At 40.9% G+C, this 18,347-nt stretch overlaps 1 protein-coding gene across 1 annotated transcript in view; it reads right to left on the minus strand.

Annotated features, from left to right (window-relative positions):
- The window catches only part of pde8a (phosphodiesterase 8A), a 42,082-nt gene that overhangs the window by 17,004 nt on the left and 6,731 nt on the right, over positions 1–18,347 (minus strand). Inside the window, exons 2-4 of the mRNA XM_054610040.1 lie at positions 4,288–4,344; positions 1,019–1,209; positions 70–126 (exon numbers count right to left, since the gene is read on the minus strand). Coding sequence (XP_054466015.1) covers positions 70–126; positions 1,019–1,209; positions 4,288–4,344 — 305 coding nt within the window. The remainder of the gene's footprint in view (positions 1–69; positions 127–1,018; positions 1,210–4,287; positions 4,345–18,347) is intronic.

Consider the following 18,347-nt stretch of genomic DNA (forward strand, 5'->3'; position numbering starts at 1 on the left):
TAGGGACTTATAAACACAGCGACGGAGAAGGACAAGAAAGGGAGAGGGGGGTCAGCGAGTTGTACGCACCTTTTCACAACGGCGACTATCACAGTGTTTTCTGAAGAGTTGACCGCTCTAATTGACCTGGATGTAAACAGAGGGAGCCTTTTAGCCAGTGAGCGGGCTGGTGGAAAAGCCCATGGCATCAAATCAATGTATTTTTCAGTTTTTCACGCTCCGATTCTCCCAGGCAGGCAGAGCCCAGTGGTGGAGCTCCGCGAGCAGGCCTAGACCTCTGAAAGAATGCAGTGTACAGGGCCACTCATCCGCCTGTGGTTTCCCCCAGCCAGCGGTCATAAAGGCCCTTTAGTTCCCCATCGGAGGCTGTGCGTGTACACTGAACATATGGATCGGCCAAAATGAATGGGGTTAACATACACGCTGGGCAGGGCAAATGAATGTTTGTAAATGTGCTTTTGGTTTGGGCAGAGGCTAAAGATAGAGGGTGGTATGGGCAGGCACCGCTCATTTCTCATCGACATGACTCCATGAGGTAGCATGAGATGGAAGCTGGTGAGCCCAAAGTGAGCTGGCCATTTACACCCGCGTAGAGTCATAACCACACGTTACCGAGTGTACTGTAACATATGAGTCCGTTCATCAAGATCATCTGGTCTGGATTATGTCATTGGCCTTGGATGGCGGTCACTGAAATAATTTTAATTCAGCTTTGTCCACTTTGATTCCCAACCAGGGGGCACGAAGAACGGTTGTGGTGTAGTTCAACTTATTAAAAAAAAATTACAATTAGTCTTTTGCTTTTTTTAATCCACATATTGAGTCAGTTATAAAACCTACCAAATGTACACATCTGGAACATGATGGATGTAACAAGGGTAACTAGAGTTCATCTAACAGGGCTGTGGGGGGAACGCCAGACAGAAAACAAGCTGGGAACCACTGCATAGCATCATTGTAGAAATACAACATAAAGTAGTCACATAATAGTTTGATGAAGAGTACGAGGGTGGCCTACCGGCATAGTGCTTCCGCATCAAAGTGTCTGGAATGTCTGTGGTCAATGATGACGAGGTCATGATGCTTCTCCAAGAAGCATTCAAGAGCTGACTCGGGTGTCCGTGCCATGCTGCACCTGAAGTTGGCCTTCTCACATGCCCAGCAGAAGCCATTACTCTGACTGTCCTCTTTGGCAAAAACTAAAAGTACCTGCAAAAAGAGAGACGACTAAGCACATGTATCCAACTGAGGAATCTGTATTTTTAAGTGAGCCTCTTGCAATGTCATCCTACTACCACCAAAAAGATATGAACTTATATAATACAGTTAAAGGGGGCTTTGTAAAGAGCTACAGTATATTACAAGAGTCAAAGAGATTCATGTGTAAATGAAGAGAGGATTAAAACACTGAAGGAAAAAAAAAAAGGCAGGTTTAAAAACAAACATCATAGAAATCTTACATGCAAGCCGGTGTTATAAAGAGCTTTACAATGCACTAGCAATGAATTTGCTAGAATTAGCTCTGCAGACAAAGTGGTCCAGAGAGCAGCTGTCCTAATGGCAGGAGACTCAAAAAGACAGCAAAGACTGAGGGTCTCAGCATGGTTTAGAGAGTTGCAATTAACTATTAGTTTCATTTTTATCAATTCATTTTATCCACGATTCAACAATCAACAGTCATTTAGTTATTAAGATGTAAAAAAATATTCCTGCCACTGTCTGCCACAAATCTTTGCATGTTAACTGTCCATCAAAAATCAATATTGTTTTTAAATCGATACAGTATCACAAAACATAATATTGCGATACTCAAGTGTAGCAATATTTTCTTTCACACTTACTAAGAATTTGCACTGATACAAAAACAGAGAAAACTAGTAACAAAATAATAGAACCAAATGATTTTTATATTTTTGTTTGCTGTAGAACTTTATAAAAAATATTTTTGCTAAGTATTGTCCACATCTAACTGATGTAGAAATGCTACATTTACAGCACAAAGTCTCTTTGTTTGTTTTTTCCCCAATTACACAGAAGCTTTAGTTTTTTAAGAGAGTTGGAAATATTATCTATGACAAAACATTTGAGACCTACTTATTGATAAGTAGCCGATATTGGATAAGAATAACTAACGGAACTAATCACAGAAGAACTGCCTCCGCCCTGCGCAACAGAATCAGTTGAGTAAGAAACAAAAGAGGAATGTGGTTTTGAGGCCTCAGTGTATCAACAGCTCTGAAGTCATCATTGGTGCATTCATGCTCATTTGCGCCTGTCGTCCTAATCAGCCTCCAGCGTGGGCTTGACTGTGACCTCAGGCCCGCAGCGGACAGGACCTGATTGATCAGGCTCCGCTCGTACTCGGGTGCGTCACAGATTTTATTGTCCGCCGCCGTGATCTATGACACAATTAGCCGAGGTGGCCTTGACTGGCTCCGGCCCCTCCCACCGGTCTGCCAAGGCTGTGGCAGAAAGTGCTGCTGCTACCGTCAAACCAGCCATTGAGAGCGCACTCTTTCTCTGCCAGCATACTTTCATATAACCCCGTACTTGCGTAAATACTGGACCAGGGATTTAGGCCCGCCTCCAAGAGCAGTGGTGCACTGAGAGTAGATTCATGAGTCACTCTCTCAAACAGACGTCATCTCCAACTGTTGGCAGGGAGCAGGATGAATGTAAAGAAGGGAAAGTTTGTTCTGCAGTCTTAAGTTCGCATCACACCTGTAAAATTGAGTTAGGACACAAAGCCTTGACTTTGTTGGTTAAAAACTGGAGCTCCTGTCCTCCACACAATGAGGGGATAGAGGATTATTTGTTTTTACATTTCCTTTTGAATCAATCTGGTGAATGGTGTGGCTTTATTTCAGTAGGCAGCTTCAGGCCTGAAGCACAGAGCCCTTACGCCTGCGAGGGGTGTCCATATTCAGCATATGAACATTTTCCCTACGAGCGGCCATAAGTGTCCGGGTCATAAATACATCAACACCGACTCCTGCAGCTATGTTCGGTACGCACAGGGAATTACATCAGAATTCCACATTGGGATGTTGGTAGAAAAGTCAACATTCCCACAGAGGTGGAGGAACGGGGTAATATAGGCTGAGATAAGCTCTCTTCAGATGCCTTTGCTCACACCAGACACACAGGCCTCGCTCAGTAATTACACACCAACAGTCTCAAAGTACATTCAAGCTCAAAGGCTTTTTTTTTTTAAGTGAGGACACGCTGTTTTACGCTCCAAAAAAACAGATAGAAAAGGCAGAGAGACAGAGACAGAAAGAGGGGGAAAAAAACTTTTTTTTGGCAGGGTCCGATCGCTCTGTCTCGAGAACATCATTGTTGAAAACAGAGAGGGCCCGGCCAGATCCTGTGAGCCGCCAGAAAAGAGGAGGAGTGGAGAGGAGGAGGGCATGACAGGATCAGCTGTGAGTGACAAAAACAGGAAGGGGATATCTCTCTACCTCGCTTTCCTACCGTTGTCACACTGGAGCGCATCAGACAATCAAGCAGAGTCTGTGGCATTAAATCACAGGATGTCTAATGTATTGCTTTTCCTTTGACTCTCATTGATAACTACAACGTCTGAGAAAGAAGAGCAGCAAATTTTCAGCTGGAACCAACAAAAGTTTTGCATTTCAACTTGAAAAATGTTTAAAACAATAAATCAGCTATCAAAATACATTTTATTCTTCCTAAAAAGCGTACTTTTCAAAGACTCCAAGTCTTCACTCAACAAGCAGCAACGCATGCCAAAAGAACAAGCACAGTACCAAACTGTATAATGACCCATTGAACGTCAGAGAATGTCCTCTTTGCAGTGACGAAACTGGTCCATGGATCCTCTGTGCAGTTCTTCCATAACGTGCATTGTTCATTATGGTATGTTCTCGGTCATAAATGTTTGGCCTTGTTGCCTTGACAACCCAAGGCTGCATCGCACACAATACGTCCATTAACAGTTTTTTTTTTCTTCTTCCTCTTCTTTGAATGTTTGCATGGCTACTTTTTTTTCCTTTAATCTCATAGCGAGGTGTGGTATCTTTGAGAAATTTAAGATTAGTTTGAACTGCAAACACAAGTAGGTGACGTTTTGAAATGCTAATACTGGAGAAATGCTACCAAATATTGACAGTCACACAAAGTTTAGCTCCACGGCTCGGCTAAAAGCCCCTAAATGATATGAACATAAACATTTCACAGGCGCTTTCTGTTTTTCCCTTGAAATCCTTAATGCATTCACGCACACAAGCATCAATCATTCAGATGTTTGCCATTGTTTTACGATACCTGAAGTGGGTCTTTAAATAACTTCATTGGTCCAAATTGCACCTCTGTTAATGTGGTCTGAAAGATAACAAGAAGAATACAAGGATTAGGAAAAAATCATTTCAGAAATTTGATATATTCTCAGTTAATTCATATTTTTCTTTTGTTGACATTGGCTTTGATTCATCATTGTTTAGGTTCCCTCAGACCCCACCACTGTGTGTGTAATAGTAATAATAATATAAATATCAAAATCAACCAGTTTCTGACATCATTAAAACACAGTTTGTAAAAAAGTATTGAAGTGAGCTTTTGGTTATTCATGAACACATATTTATCAATTTACAGACAAAGAAATGTACAGTATGTTATACTACAGTGCCTACTTATGTTACCTGTATTTTTAGTGTCAGTGTGTTTTTCCATTTCATACTACTTCAAACATCTACCCCACTTCAGCTTTGGCTAGTTACTTTACAGATTTTAAGATTTTACGTACAAAGCATGTGATTATTTAAAAAAAAAAAAACTGGTGGCTTTTACAAAACTGTTTAGTAAGGTGCTCTTCTTTTTCATACTTTCAGTACATTTTCATAAAATGTTTAATGCAGGAATGAGTATTTTCACATTGTTGTATTATTACTTCCACTTAAAGTTGAGATGAAACGGCTGGCAGAGTGCTATTTGATTCCACGTATTTATTGTTTTAAGTAAAAACAGAAGGCTAGGGAGGGACTCTGCTTCGCGGATATTGATTAGTGTTTACAATAGCCAGTTTTTTGAGTGAGGCCAAACATGCACAAGCCGTGATCCGATACCAGCAGTGTTGCTGGTGAAGCAGAGACAACAACTTTTTTTGTCAATGTTGGTCAAGATACTGGCGTATAGGTGACGACCATTGCAATAGTTAATAAGTGATAAAACAACTTAAACATCTATTTTGGTATCATGGCAACTTTGAGTAAAATGATCTGAATTCTTCTAAATACCACCACTGACTGAATCAGCAAAAACAAATGCAGTGTAATGTCATTTCCTGATTTCTGATTGAAATGTACAGTAGAGTTATCAAAATAAAATAAAAAACAGACAGGTTTTCAACTCATTACACTTTCCCTTCATGAGCTTACTCTTTTCTGTCTGCAAATAATTTAGCTTCCTTCCTGCTAAATGGAACCCAGCTCAGGGGTTAGTAACCATAGCAACCAAGCCCCTCGCGGACCACCATCCCTCTAGAATTCCTCTTCTCCGTAAACAATCTACACATGTGAGGAGGAATACAGAGAGGAATTTTACAGTGTGCCGGGCAGCAGTAAATCACTTCTTGCTAAATTGTAAGCCATTTTGAAAGCTCCATTGAAACAACAACAGGGGGGAGAAAAAAAAAAAAAAAAAGCGGATTAGCCCTCTGTTGTATCCAAATTGACGTCATCATGACACTAGGCCGTTTGTTGCAGCTGTCCGCAAACAAGTAGTATGGCATCAGGATGGCTACAAGCTGATGCTCTGTGATCATCTGATCTTTCACAGACACGAGGACCCGGTCACATGATAGGCTCATGTGCACTTGAGAGACAGCATGCATGTATGTGTGTGTGTGTGTGTGTGTGTGTGTGTGTGTGTGTGTGTGTGTGTGTGTGTGTGTGTGTGTGTGTGTGTGTGTGTGTGTGTGTGTCCATATAATAGGGACTAACATATGGAAATGCCAAATACTTTTCCGAAAGCATTTGACCAAACAAGACCCAGTTTTCCTGTTGTCAGATGTAATTTGAATTACTCGGACCACTTGTGTAAGAACAAATAACTCAGTCCTCAGCTTTATTAATTTGGATTCGAGATTCAAACCATCCATTCATTCATTTTCCCGTGGAGGTGAAACAAAACTCTTCAGTGGACTATACTGCTGGGAAAAAGTCACAGATAGTGGCCGCACAAAACATATACCCCACGTAGAGGTCATGTTTCCACTGCCATGCCGTTTGTTGGTGAGCTAGTTTGAGGTCGGGGTCTTGACGTACGGAGTTTATCCACAGAGCCTCCGAGGAGCTGAGGCCGAGCTACAGCAGCGGTCTGTCCCCATGCAGGGAGACTTCCCTCTCTCACTGACACAACCAACGCAACTGCAGCTGAGGTTGTGTAACTAGAATAGCCTGACACACACACACACACACACACACACACACACACACACACACACACACACACACACACACACACACACACACACACACACACACACACACACACACACACACACACACACACACACACACACACACACACACACACACACAGCTGAACCCAGTCTGCCAGCCACTCCGGGCGACGCGCTCCTCTTGTACAGTACACACACAACACACACACACAACACACACTGCAATGAATCACTCAGCCAGGCATTTGCATCCCGCAAACATCATGCTGGCACTCGACCAGGGGCAAACAAAGCAAGGGAAGTGAGTGAGCATGTAGGCTAGGCAGGCGAGGAGTACAGACGTGGTGTGTGTGCCTACGTAATCCTCATCCCTCCTTCTTGCTATGTGCCGCTGTGTTGTACCAGTCACACTGGGATCCCTCTCTTTCTCTCTCTGTGCACATGAGCCACTTGTTAATCAGACGAGTTTTTTGGATCAGCAGGGCACAGTGCAGTTATGCAGGTCTGAGCTGAGTGCAATGCATGCTGGTCCTTGTAGTTTGTCTTGACTGATAGTTTTCTAGTTAAGCTGGGAGATAAATCAAAATCACTATTAACCGACTTTTAAATGGAGTCGTACTGTATTGTGATTATTTGGTTCATTTGGTTTTCATCGTGTTATTGTTCTTCAAAACGAGATGTTGATTCAACTTTTTCGTTATTTTGGAGGCTGTAGTTTTTGTTGCGATTAAAATCATCATCATACTCAGAGATGTTTTTACCGTTATGACCAACCTGATTTTATCAAGAGAGTAGAGTAAATAATAGAAACACGCAAAATAATGCAGCAGCAACACAAACTGCAGCCTCCAAAATGAAGGTAGGACTTACTGCTGGACTGTTGTGTTAGACTTCATTAGTTTTACTTAGATGTACCTAATAAACTGGCAACAAAGTGTATCAGTGTAGCTTGTAATTCACCGTAATTAGTTTGTGTTAATTCGACTAAAACAAACCATAATTAAACCTCTCAACTAGGATCAAACTTAGACAAAGGTGTCATCTTAAAGCTTAGCTTCACGTTTTTCTGTCTTAAAATGTTTTTCTCACATGTCCCTAAATTAAAAAATAAGGAGACCTGAATAATGTAAACCTATCCTTTATTTTACCTAAGTGGAAGTCACAGTTTTTCCAGAAACGTTAATCCAGTTTGGGTTAAAACAATCAAACCATTTCTCTCCTGAATCCAATACTTCAACATACACAGTACCAAGTTGCTACAAGTATTCTCAATTTCCCAAACTTGAAGTAAGTATGACATTCTGTAAACAATTATTGTATTTAGGGATGCTTAACACAGAGTCAATGGCCCACAGTGATTAAATAAATGTAGCTGATAGCAGACACCTTGAATGTCATAATGATATTGACAAAGACACTGTACATATAAAAGGTGCATCGGTCACATCACTGCCAAAACACGATTTGTTTAATAAGGTCAGGATTTGTGCCGATACGGATCCGACCAACAACTAAATCCCTAAAACCTAATTACAACAAGCCAATTTCCACACAGTGAGCCTGGGCTGGGCCCCTTTGAGGGTCTGGGGGGCTCTGTGGCAAATTCCCGATTTGCCTGATTGGTAAACCAGTGAGCATACAAGTATCTTAAACGCAGGAATTCAAAAACCAAAAGCTTGTGCGTGGTTTAACAGAAAATACCCTCAAAAGGTCAATCTGTGAGGTGACAGTTTCCAGGCTGACAGCTTCAAACAGTCTGATGTCATGTGATATTACACCGCTACTCCTCGCTCAGGCCAATGAGACCACATCAGAGCTGCTGGGTGTCTACACTCATCTCCAGCAGCATTCTGGACAGTCCGCAGTCTCCTGCTACTCTCATTCAATACACCTAATGTATTTACATAGCAGAGTTGCCTCTGACCCTATATCCTGCTCCCAGTGTATCCGGCCCTATAGATATAGATATAGATCATCTCCTCCTCCTCCTCCGCCTCCGCCTCCGCCGCCTCCTCCTCCTCCTCCTCAGCAGCTTTTCTGTCTCACACTCACACGGACCATACACACTGGGAGAGTGGCTTTCCACTAAAGTGAAAAACAGGAAATTGGATGACATTGTTTGGTGCACCGACGTCAGCAGTGAGAGATAGAAAGAGTAAACAGCTTCCTCCACCCCAGAGCTGGGACCAGGATGCAGGGAATCTTGGGATGCCTGCTCCTGCTCCTTGGGAAAACATGCATGGCGCTTTACCAACAATCTCCAGATCCCTCGCTTTGAAAGAGCTCTATCTCCACCTCCTATTCTCTGATTCCACTTCTTCTTCAGTTTGCCCCTCCTTAAAACTTCTCCACATGTGGTTAAGTAGAGTCTTATATGCAGCGCTGATGACGCTACAGCAACGTTAAGACGAGATCAGCATTTCAGTCAAAGTGTTGGCGTGTGTTTGTGTTCCTGCCTAAAAGTGTGAATCAAATGGAGATGAATCAATGTTCTTCATTAGGTCTGATTAGAGGGGAGCAGCCCCAGCCACAGGTGTGGATGCACACTATGTACCAGACAGACAGACAGACAGGCAGAGTAACTCTTACACACACTGAGCGAAGTGATGGGCTAAATGGCACCGAGTGACACATCAGCCTCACCACACGCTGAGCCACTCAGATAGTAGTGCTAGCTGCCCATGCTGTGTGTGTTACATCAAAGGGAATAATTCACTTTCATGTGTGGCCACTTACATTTGCTGCCCATAAAGCTGAGCTGAAACAATCGATAACAATGCAGTTTCAAACCTGCAACAACCGGCCCGGCAAAAAACCTCACCAAATCCAGGAAGATCAATTTGCACTAACTTTTGAATTATGACCACATGTTTTGGGTTAGCCTACCCTTTGAAAGCAAAAGGATTTTTTTTTTGTTGCAAGAATCATATATACTACAAACTATTGCTGTCCAAGTAGAACCATAATGTCAACAATTCATCATTTTATCCTATTAGACATTTATGTGAAAATGTCATAATAGCAGTTGAACCCCAATTTCTAATCAGTTCATCCTTGAGTTCAGGTGGACATTTGTGCCCAATTTGAAGAAAATCCCTCAAGGCATTCCGGAGAAATCCCGTTCAGGATAATGGAATGCACGGACTGACGGAAAAACATATTTTACAAAATCAACCGCTTCTATTTGACTGGCAAAAGGCATGCGACCTTTCCAGGGGTTTTATGTGCCTTTTACCCAATGCATGCTGGGATAACATTCCTCTTTCAGACACAGCTATATACTCATGTAGAGGACTATATAGCAAAAACACTGATGTCCACTATTCAAGTCATTCCGTTCATGGTTGTAGTTACACTAGCTCTCAGTTAGTGTACATGTTTCAGTGCATTGTGGTATATTTTTAGTTCAGTACATACTGTAGGGTACAATTCTCTCCAGACAATTGGGTTATAGTGCACCATAGTGAATAGCAAGCAATTTTCAACACAGTGTAGAAAATATATAGATAGATATATCCAGCAGGTGATACCCGTCTCTGCCATACAAACTTAACGTAAGTAAAACGTTTTGTTTGTGTTTGGTTTTTAGACTAAACAAATCAGATGCACTATTATTTCATAATCTTCAAACCCCCTTTGGTTCTCGGCCCAGCGTGAAGCAAATGATGATTAAGTGGCAAAGTGATGATTATGTGCTAGAATTCAGAGCTGAATGTGTTGGTATTTTTTAGTAATCGCTCGGAAGGGATTTCATATTGTTACTTACTTTTCAAAGTAATCAAAATAATTTATCATTTAGAGCCATCAAAGGAATTGATTTAACCCCCCTGTACAAATGAAAAGCACTTCCTTTCCTTCAATGTCTTCGCTTTATTTTCCTGCACACTGCTCTCCATTACTCTCACAACCACGCATTCATACATGCAGGGGCTCACACACACACACACACATTCATACACACACACACACACACACACACACACACACACACACACACACACACACACACACACACACACACACACACACACACACACACACACACACACACACACACACAACAACAACACTCTGTCCCTGTTACCTGAAGTTTGTTATGAACACTTGTTCTTATCTCTTTCTCATCATATGCTTTTGTATCCCGATGTACAGCACATGCACTGGGTCTTTGGCAAAAGGGTGAACGGCAGAGGGAAAGCATAAATAACATTAAAATGTCTAAATAAAACATGTAATACAAATTTCTACCTGGTCTCATTATTCTGCATTGCTTTAATACAGTAGACAAAGAGCGGTAAAAAAAAAGAAAAAAGGAAAAGGACACCCTCCCCCACCCAAATCAAAATTCATCTAACGTGTTAATGTAATTGCAGTTCATCCGTTTAGAAAACTAACTGCAACCATGTGTATTCTGGCTCAGTCCACATGTCTTATCCATGGTGACCAAGCCCACAGTCAGCCAGGCAGAAGACTTTAGTTGAGTCACTGGCATGGCTGAGGGAAACTAGGCCACTGTGGATCGGTTTGTCCCAGAACATCCTCGCTTTCTCTGTATCTCTCTGTATCTCTCTCTCTCTCTCTCTCTCTCTCTCTCTCTCTCTCTCTCTCTCTCTCTCTCTCTCTCTCTCTATCTCTCTCTCTCTCTCTCTCTCTCTCTCAACACTACAGAAAAAAAGACAGACCCTCTAGAACAGAAACTAAAATATCCTGTAAAGAACATGTTCTAAAAGGAATATTTTACATTTCTTAATGTAAAAACTAGATTCAACTAAATGTTCTTTATCTATTCATCTAATATCTCTAGAATGCCTTTTCTTGTTATCCAATGTGTGTCAGATGCAATGTCATGAGATGAACAAAGTGCCTCCTTTCACTTTCTACGACAATATTGTTCAACTGTGTGCACGACAGATAACTGGCTACAGTAAATAAGCATGCTTTTTAAATGAACTCATCCACATTTTATCTTCTTTTACGCTCATTCAATGTTTGAAATAATAAAATAACTTGTTTACAATTAAAAAAAAAAAAAGCGAAGCAGCAAAATGCTTATATTTTGAGAGGCAGGAAATCTTTTATCTATTTTCCATGAAAATACCACTTATACAATCAATCAATTGTCAAAACTGTTGACCTATTTCCAGTCAATCAGCTAATAAAGTAATCACTTAATTCGTTCAGCCCTGCTTTGGGATGCATTTCATTTTCATGAAAAAAAAAAAACAACTAGAGAATTTGCAAAGTGCTTTATAAAAAAAAAAGATCACATTAACCACTGCGAAGGAGGACGACCTCCTCGAAAAAATTTACTAAAAAAGAAAACCTTTCACCGGGAAAATCATTCTACTGGGCAATAATAATACATATCATCATCAAGAATTTTTATACCTATGGCAGTCTACATGGATATCTCCTTCAAGGACAAACAGACCAACAATCTACAGCTTCATATCATATCACAAGACTGAACCTGTTACGCCATGTAAACCCAAACAAACAATCTATCAGGTGTTAAAAACTGAAAACTTTAGCTTTAAGTCCCTCATCCTCACATTTATGATCCTGAGGTGCACCAGAGAACCATTATGGCTGGGTTATGATTTCCAGGATTTTTCCAAATGAATATTGTGCAGAGGACAGTGACAGTGAATTTAGTTACAGGTGTTTAGAATTACCTAAAGATGCCAGTAGCTCCTGACTGAAGCTCTGGTATGTTAAGTAAAGTTAAGTTAATGATTTCATTTATACTAGCTTGTAAGGCTAAATGCTGCCTACACAAACTGCTGCCACTCGATAGAACACACCCATATAAGATTAATACACTTTACAGGGGGCAACACAGCAAGCTGAAGTAACCTTAGGGAAGTATTATGAGCTACTGATGCGCACTTCTTTCGCGAGCTGTCCCAAATACAGCAATCTCTAATCAGTCAAAAGTGCACACACACACACATTGTGTTTTCGTGCAGTGCTTCCAGAGTACGCCCTGACCTTTATTCTGTCTGCAGTGACATCCCTCCTACCTCACCAGATAGTGCGGAAATTCAAGCATACGGGAATGGGAACACACACACACACACACACACACACACACACACACACACACACACACACACACACACACACACACACACACACACACACACACACACACACACACACACACACACACACACACACACACACACACACACACACACACACACACACACACACACACACAGAGGGAAGACACCGAGTAACTCACAGGAGACTGAACTTGTCCTGGAATTCAGTCCCAAACGCCCTTGAATGACGTCCGTGGTTTAAAAATACAGAGTTTGCAGAAAACGGATAGGTTACTTCATCCTTGGTGACCTGTCCCGGTTTCTAACTGGTGTTCCACACCATGCGAGCATCGCCTCAGATATCACATAAAAAGCCCATCACATGTGAACTGCTGCAGTTCAGCAATCTCTGTTATTGTTAACAGTTCAACAGAGAATAATGAGAAATGGATATTCAATGTTTTATTCTGCTCCTACAGAGAAAATCTGTACTCGTGATTTTTTACTAAAATAAAATGTGTATTTATATGATGCATGTTTGTGACATCAGAGCACATGCCGCATTGATTCCGTCGGCTCGTGACGCTGCCTAGGCCTGCGTGCATTCCTTGTGTCCATAGTGGCGCGAGTGTGTATGCGATCTGTGCGTCACTGTGCCAAGGAGAGTAACTGAGGCCTGGCAGCGGAGCAGCTCCTGCCGACAGGCCAAGTAACGAGGGTAAGAGACTGTGCTCAGAGGCCTCACACGCTGGCCCACAGGGATATGTGAAGACGAGCAGGAGCAGGGGAGAGACGCACTCATCAAACATGGAGGGAATACTGTTCGCTACATCGCTGCATGTAAGCTAACTGCCAAACTGTGGTGATGAAACTGAGGCTGGGTTTTCTGTGGTTTCAATTCAAAAGACAGATAAGATATTAATAGGATGTCCTCGACTCGTGTGAATTTCTCATCGCTGTATTTATCTAAATCTGTCTCAGTTTTACCCTTTTCCCTCTTCATCTTTTCAAATGACTTGTATGAACATTGTGTCCAATCTATGACCCTATCTGATATTGAGGAATATGAGCAAAATCCAACTTCTAAATCCAAATCTGTGATCTCCGAAGCCGGTATTGTCATGAGTAAGTCAGCCTCCAGAAACTTTACAGTAGCAAGCATGCATGGTTAAAAGGGGCAATGCAGCTATTTTTTATTGCACTTCCATAAAGTTAGGGGACTTGTAAGAAAGAGATCCAAAAATATTTTGGTCCCTAGTATGGGTCAAGCTCCAAAACCACTGCATCCTTCATTTTCCCATGATCTAATAACATCTTTCACTAGACCTTCTCTGACTCCTTATTGCAACTTCTTTCAACTTCCACACCTCTAATTTTTAACACAGTCTTTTTGTTATTAAACCATTATTCAATTAAATTCAAAGTCTCCACAACCAAGTTGAAAACAATTGATAGAGTGGCCCTTTAAAGGTGCACTGTGTTATCCCCAACCACATGCTCCAAAGAAACAGGAAGCAGCATTTTACTTCTACTGAGTCAATACAATCGAACATTTACAGTCATCTGTTATTAAAAGTCAACTACAACCAACAGCTGGGCAAGAATACGCAAAATTCAACCAAACTGCTGAAACCGTAAGATCTAACTGGACCATAATTGTATTATTGATAAGCCCTCAGAGCAGCTTCTTCGTTCTCCGGACAGAGGACAGACTGAACATTACAGTGACTCACTATCGCCTCTCAAGGAACAAGTGGTATTGCAAGACAGGAAGGGCCGGGGCTAGCTGGTTAGCATGCTCAATTCAGTAGGTAACTCTGCAACACAACACATCAACGTCTTAGACATAACGTCAACACTGTTACTTCAACACATTCTGTTGATAATGTTAGTTCATTTTTGGAATGTTTTAAACTTAACTAAAACATGCACCTTTCAAAGAAATATAAACATGGTACCTTCTTAATCTACAACCAGTGTGAGTAGATTAATTAAAGATCTGCGTCAAGCTGAGCACTTTCTCCAATGTTCACCTTCAAGGTATTTCTGTCCTTATCCAGATTACCCTGAAATCCCAATAAGACCTGGACAATCCTAAGCCATCCAGGGCTCTGGGGCAGCCCCTTACTTAAACCTCCTCCTCTTCCCCCTGCAGCCTCCTTTAATACCACTGTCACTGTAGACCTGTGTCCTAAAGTTTACCCTGATTTTACTGTACATAAACACACCAAATAATTCTTATGATCATGTATTTATAGTTTCTTTAACTGTGTCCCCCTGCCTTTATTAGCTATTAGGCGGTGTGTAGTGTGATTCTCCTTCCTCTCTCATCTCATCCCAGGTAAGGTCAAAGGCCAATTAAACTAAAAAGGACAGGCTAAGTGAGCTTTTGAAGTCTAAGTGGGACACTGTCCGGTCCAGTGACACTACAGTGTACTGTAATCTTACCGGGAACCTTTCCATTGCAGTCAGCCACTCCTCCGTCTCAGTCCAGCCAAATACATGACAACGAGACGATCAACAAACTAAACAAGAAGACCGTTTGGCCTGAATACGAGGTCATTAGCACTACATTAACTTTGTTGCCATACCCAACTGTACAATCTTAATTACCTAGCCAGTCCTTTGGCCTAAAGATTAGGATTAGAATTAGCAATACGCCTACGGCGGCCACACCACCCCTTCTTTCTTCATTCTGCTTGACTTCACCTCTCCACAACAGCTTAGATGTTTATTGAAAATATCAGAAGCATTTCTCCGGAGCTCTTCAGACGGCTGCAAGAGCATTAGATAATCACCGGACTCCCCCTCCTCTTCACCTGCTAAAACAGGAGCACTGATGTCAGCGTTGCATGAGGGATCAGTGAGTGACACGAGCTGGAGCGCCGTGCTTGGCACACAAACCTTACTTGACACACACACACACACACACACACACACACACACACACACACACACACACACACACACACACACACACACACACACACACACACACACACACACACACACACACACACACACACACACACACACACACACACACACACACACACACACACACACACAATGAGGAATGAAGATGTGATGACTGCATGCCAACACAGACACTCCTGGAAGGTTGTAAGCACACTTATAGCACAGATTTCTCAGCAAAATATCCTGCTGCATTATTAATATAAAGGAAGTATGGGTAGGAAATAAAAGCTTACGGTAGTAAACAAAAACCCTAGTAGTGAAAAAACTAAAAGGTTCAACAGGCTGACAGCGCTTTTATTGTCAGAATAAATCTAATATTTGCATGAAATTATATAATTATACAGTCCACTCCTCTCACTATAAAAATATTATGTTAAAAGAACCTCAAGCAAGCAAAGAGTTTGAAATTCATAAGCAACTGAACGCCAAATCGTGAAATCGAATCTGTACTGAATCCTCCATGACATCTAAACACCACCAAACTTCCCTCTTTGAAACTTTGTATCAGTGAATCAAAAATATCTGAATTAGCGAACCCTAAAAATAATCAAGTTCATGTATTTACACAACTTGAAATTAATGATTCTGGGAATTTCAAATGACAATTCAAACCACATGGATTCAAACAGGTGGTTTTCAATGTAAAATACTTGATTTACCGTAAATGCAGTGGTATTTGAATTCCAACATAAAGTATTCAGTACTGATTACATTTCACTTTTAGGTTTATTTACAAAGTAGCGCATATTTTAAAATGTTAAACTTTATTTCTATTAAATACAGTAACATCACATTGACTCAATACTAATGTAAACTGAGCATTGGATAATATGAAAGTGCAATAATTGTAATTCCATCTATAATTTGTATTTTTTTCTGGCAATTAGTTTTCAATTTTCCTATGATTGACAGTAGGTAGAGAGTAATGTGATGTAGCACTGATATGTGACTGATTATTTGGCAAAGAGAAGTTTTGTGGAATCTGGTTTTGTGCTGAATTTATTTGCCGCAAACGCCTCTGCTACAGGTAGGAAAAGGGGGACCTGATATTTTCAACTATCCTGAGGGTATGCAGACATTAGCAGTAATAATGTGAAGGAGAAATCAGCTAAACAAATAAATAAATACATACAGTATTTGTATAATCTATAATACAGACTAACACATCATATAGTTACTAGCAGTTATTCTGGTTACTCTGCACAGTTAACCAACGACCTGTGAGGAATGTAATCAGGCAGGTGCGGGTACAATAAATGACGCAAGTACTTTTGACAGACATGCAGGAATGTTTAAACTATTGATTCACTAGCACAAACTCAAAAGTGTTCAATTGTCTTTCATTGTTTCACTTGTACATGTCAATTATTTTTAATGGGGCATGTTCTTTCATAGTTTCCATTTAAACATTTTCTGCCCTCCTTTCAACATACCATTCTAGATTATAGATCTGCTACTTCACATATCACACACCAAGCAATGGCTATTTTATATATATATATTTTATATATATATATATATATATATATATATATATATATATTTGGGAACAACTGTGACTGGCTCAAAAAGAGAAAGAGAAGTCTTATATTATTTTCACCAACTGTCATGAAACTTTGTACAATTGAACACTGTATAAGTGTTTTTGTGTATTAAGTGTATTTTCTAAATAAAAGGCTGGACTTTCTTTAACGAACCAGATTATATTGGATACAATGATCTAGACCTATGGACTATAAGTCGGTTTTGATATATCAAAAGTACAAATGTTACATACATACATAAATGTATACATTTATACTTTCATTTCCACAGATCTCAGATTATGATTGAGTACGCGATGCATTCAGGCTCACTTCCTGTGTCTGCATCTTATTTGCAAAATTAATTTGCATGTCACGGCCAAATGGTTTGGGATATTAAAATTCTGGTACAGTTAAGTGTCCCGTTGATATTTTCCTCATCTTTTGAGGAGCAAAATTCAAAAAGTGACCAAGAAGGGGGAACTCATATATTAACAATAATTATATTGTTAAAACCTGAGTTGAGCTTTGGACTAAGTTATTGTAATGACCCGATAATGTGTCCTTGCAACCACACACCTCACACTACCAGAACAATGCTCACCATCTGTGCTCTGCCCCGTAAAAAGCTGTAAGGGATATAGAAACTGAGGGTACAGTACAGGCAGGACACACTCCAGAGAGTTTTGCGTCATAGCTGCCTCCATTAAAACAAATAAGGACACAAGCACTGCTGGCTTAATGCGGTGTTCAGCAGGTGAATGAGTGTCTTGCGTGTTTACTACAACCAATACGCTGCAGGCTGTTTACTTAAATCCAGCGCGGCTCCTGTCTGCTCAGCGCTTCTTTGCTGAAAATGAAGTCCAAGCTTTGGGAGCATTTTGATTTGAGAATAGTTTTAGATCAACTGCCAAATTTTGCAGTGAAATACCTATCAGGTTTATAATTTAATACAAAATCTACCAATTTGTGGTGCTTTGTAAATCTTGCCCCAGGAAGGCTCAACATACAGTACTGTACAAAACATTTCTTTAGTTTATTCTGGCTGCAAGGACAGTGGTGTGACAGAGCGTGAAAATGGCCAAAGTACTCCAGTAACCAGATGCTGGTATCATGACTGTTAGCATTGTTAACACGGTGTGTTGTGCACAGTTGCAACAGTCCACAATCTCCACATAAGGCTCTACTCCAGGGGAGATTAAAAACTTGCCTATGGACACTGACACTTCGACACTATGCAAGAGAGATGACTCCCGGGTGAATTTTGGACAAACAATGATGGTGTGTTCTGTACATGGTGTACTTTTCAAAACCACACTTTAGTGGGATTAAGACCTCCTGAGATCTTGGTATAGAGGGTATGCACATGACATCTCT

The sequence above is a fragment of the Anoplopoma fimbria genome, chromosome 2 (assembly GCF_027596085.1).
Source record: "Anoplopoma fimbria isolate UVic2021 breed Golden Eagle Sablefish chromosome 2, Afim_UVic_2022, whole genome shotgun sequence".
Classification (NCBI taxonomy): Eukaryota; Metazoa; Chordata; class Actinopteri; order Perciformes; family Anoplopomatidae; genus Anoplopoma; species Anoplopoma fimbria.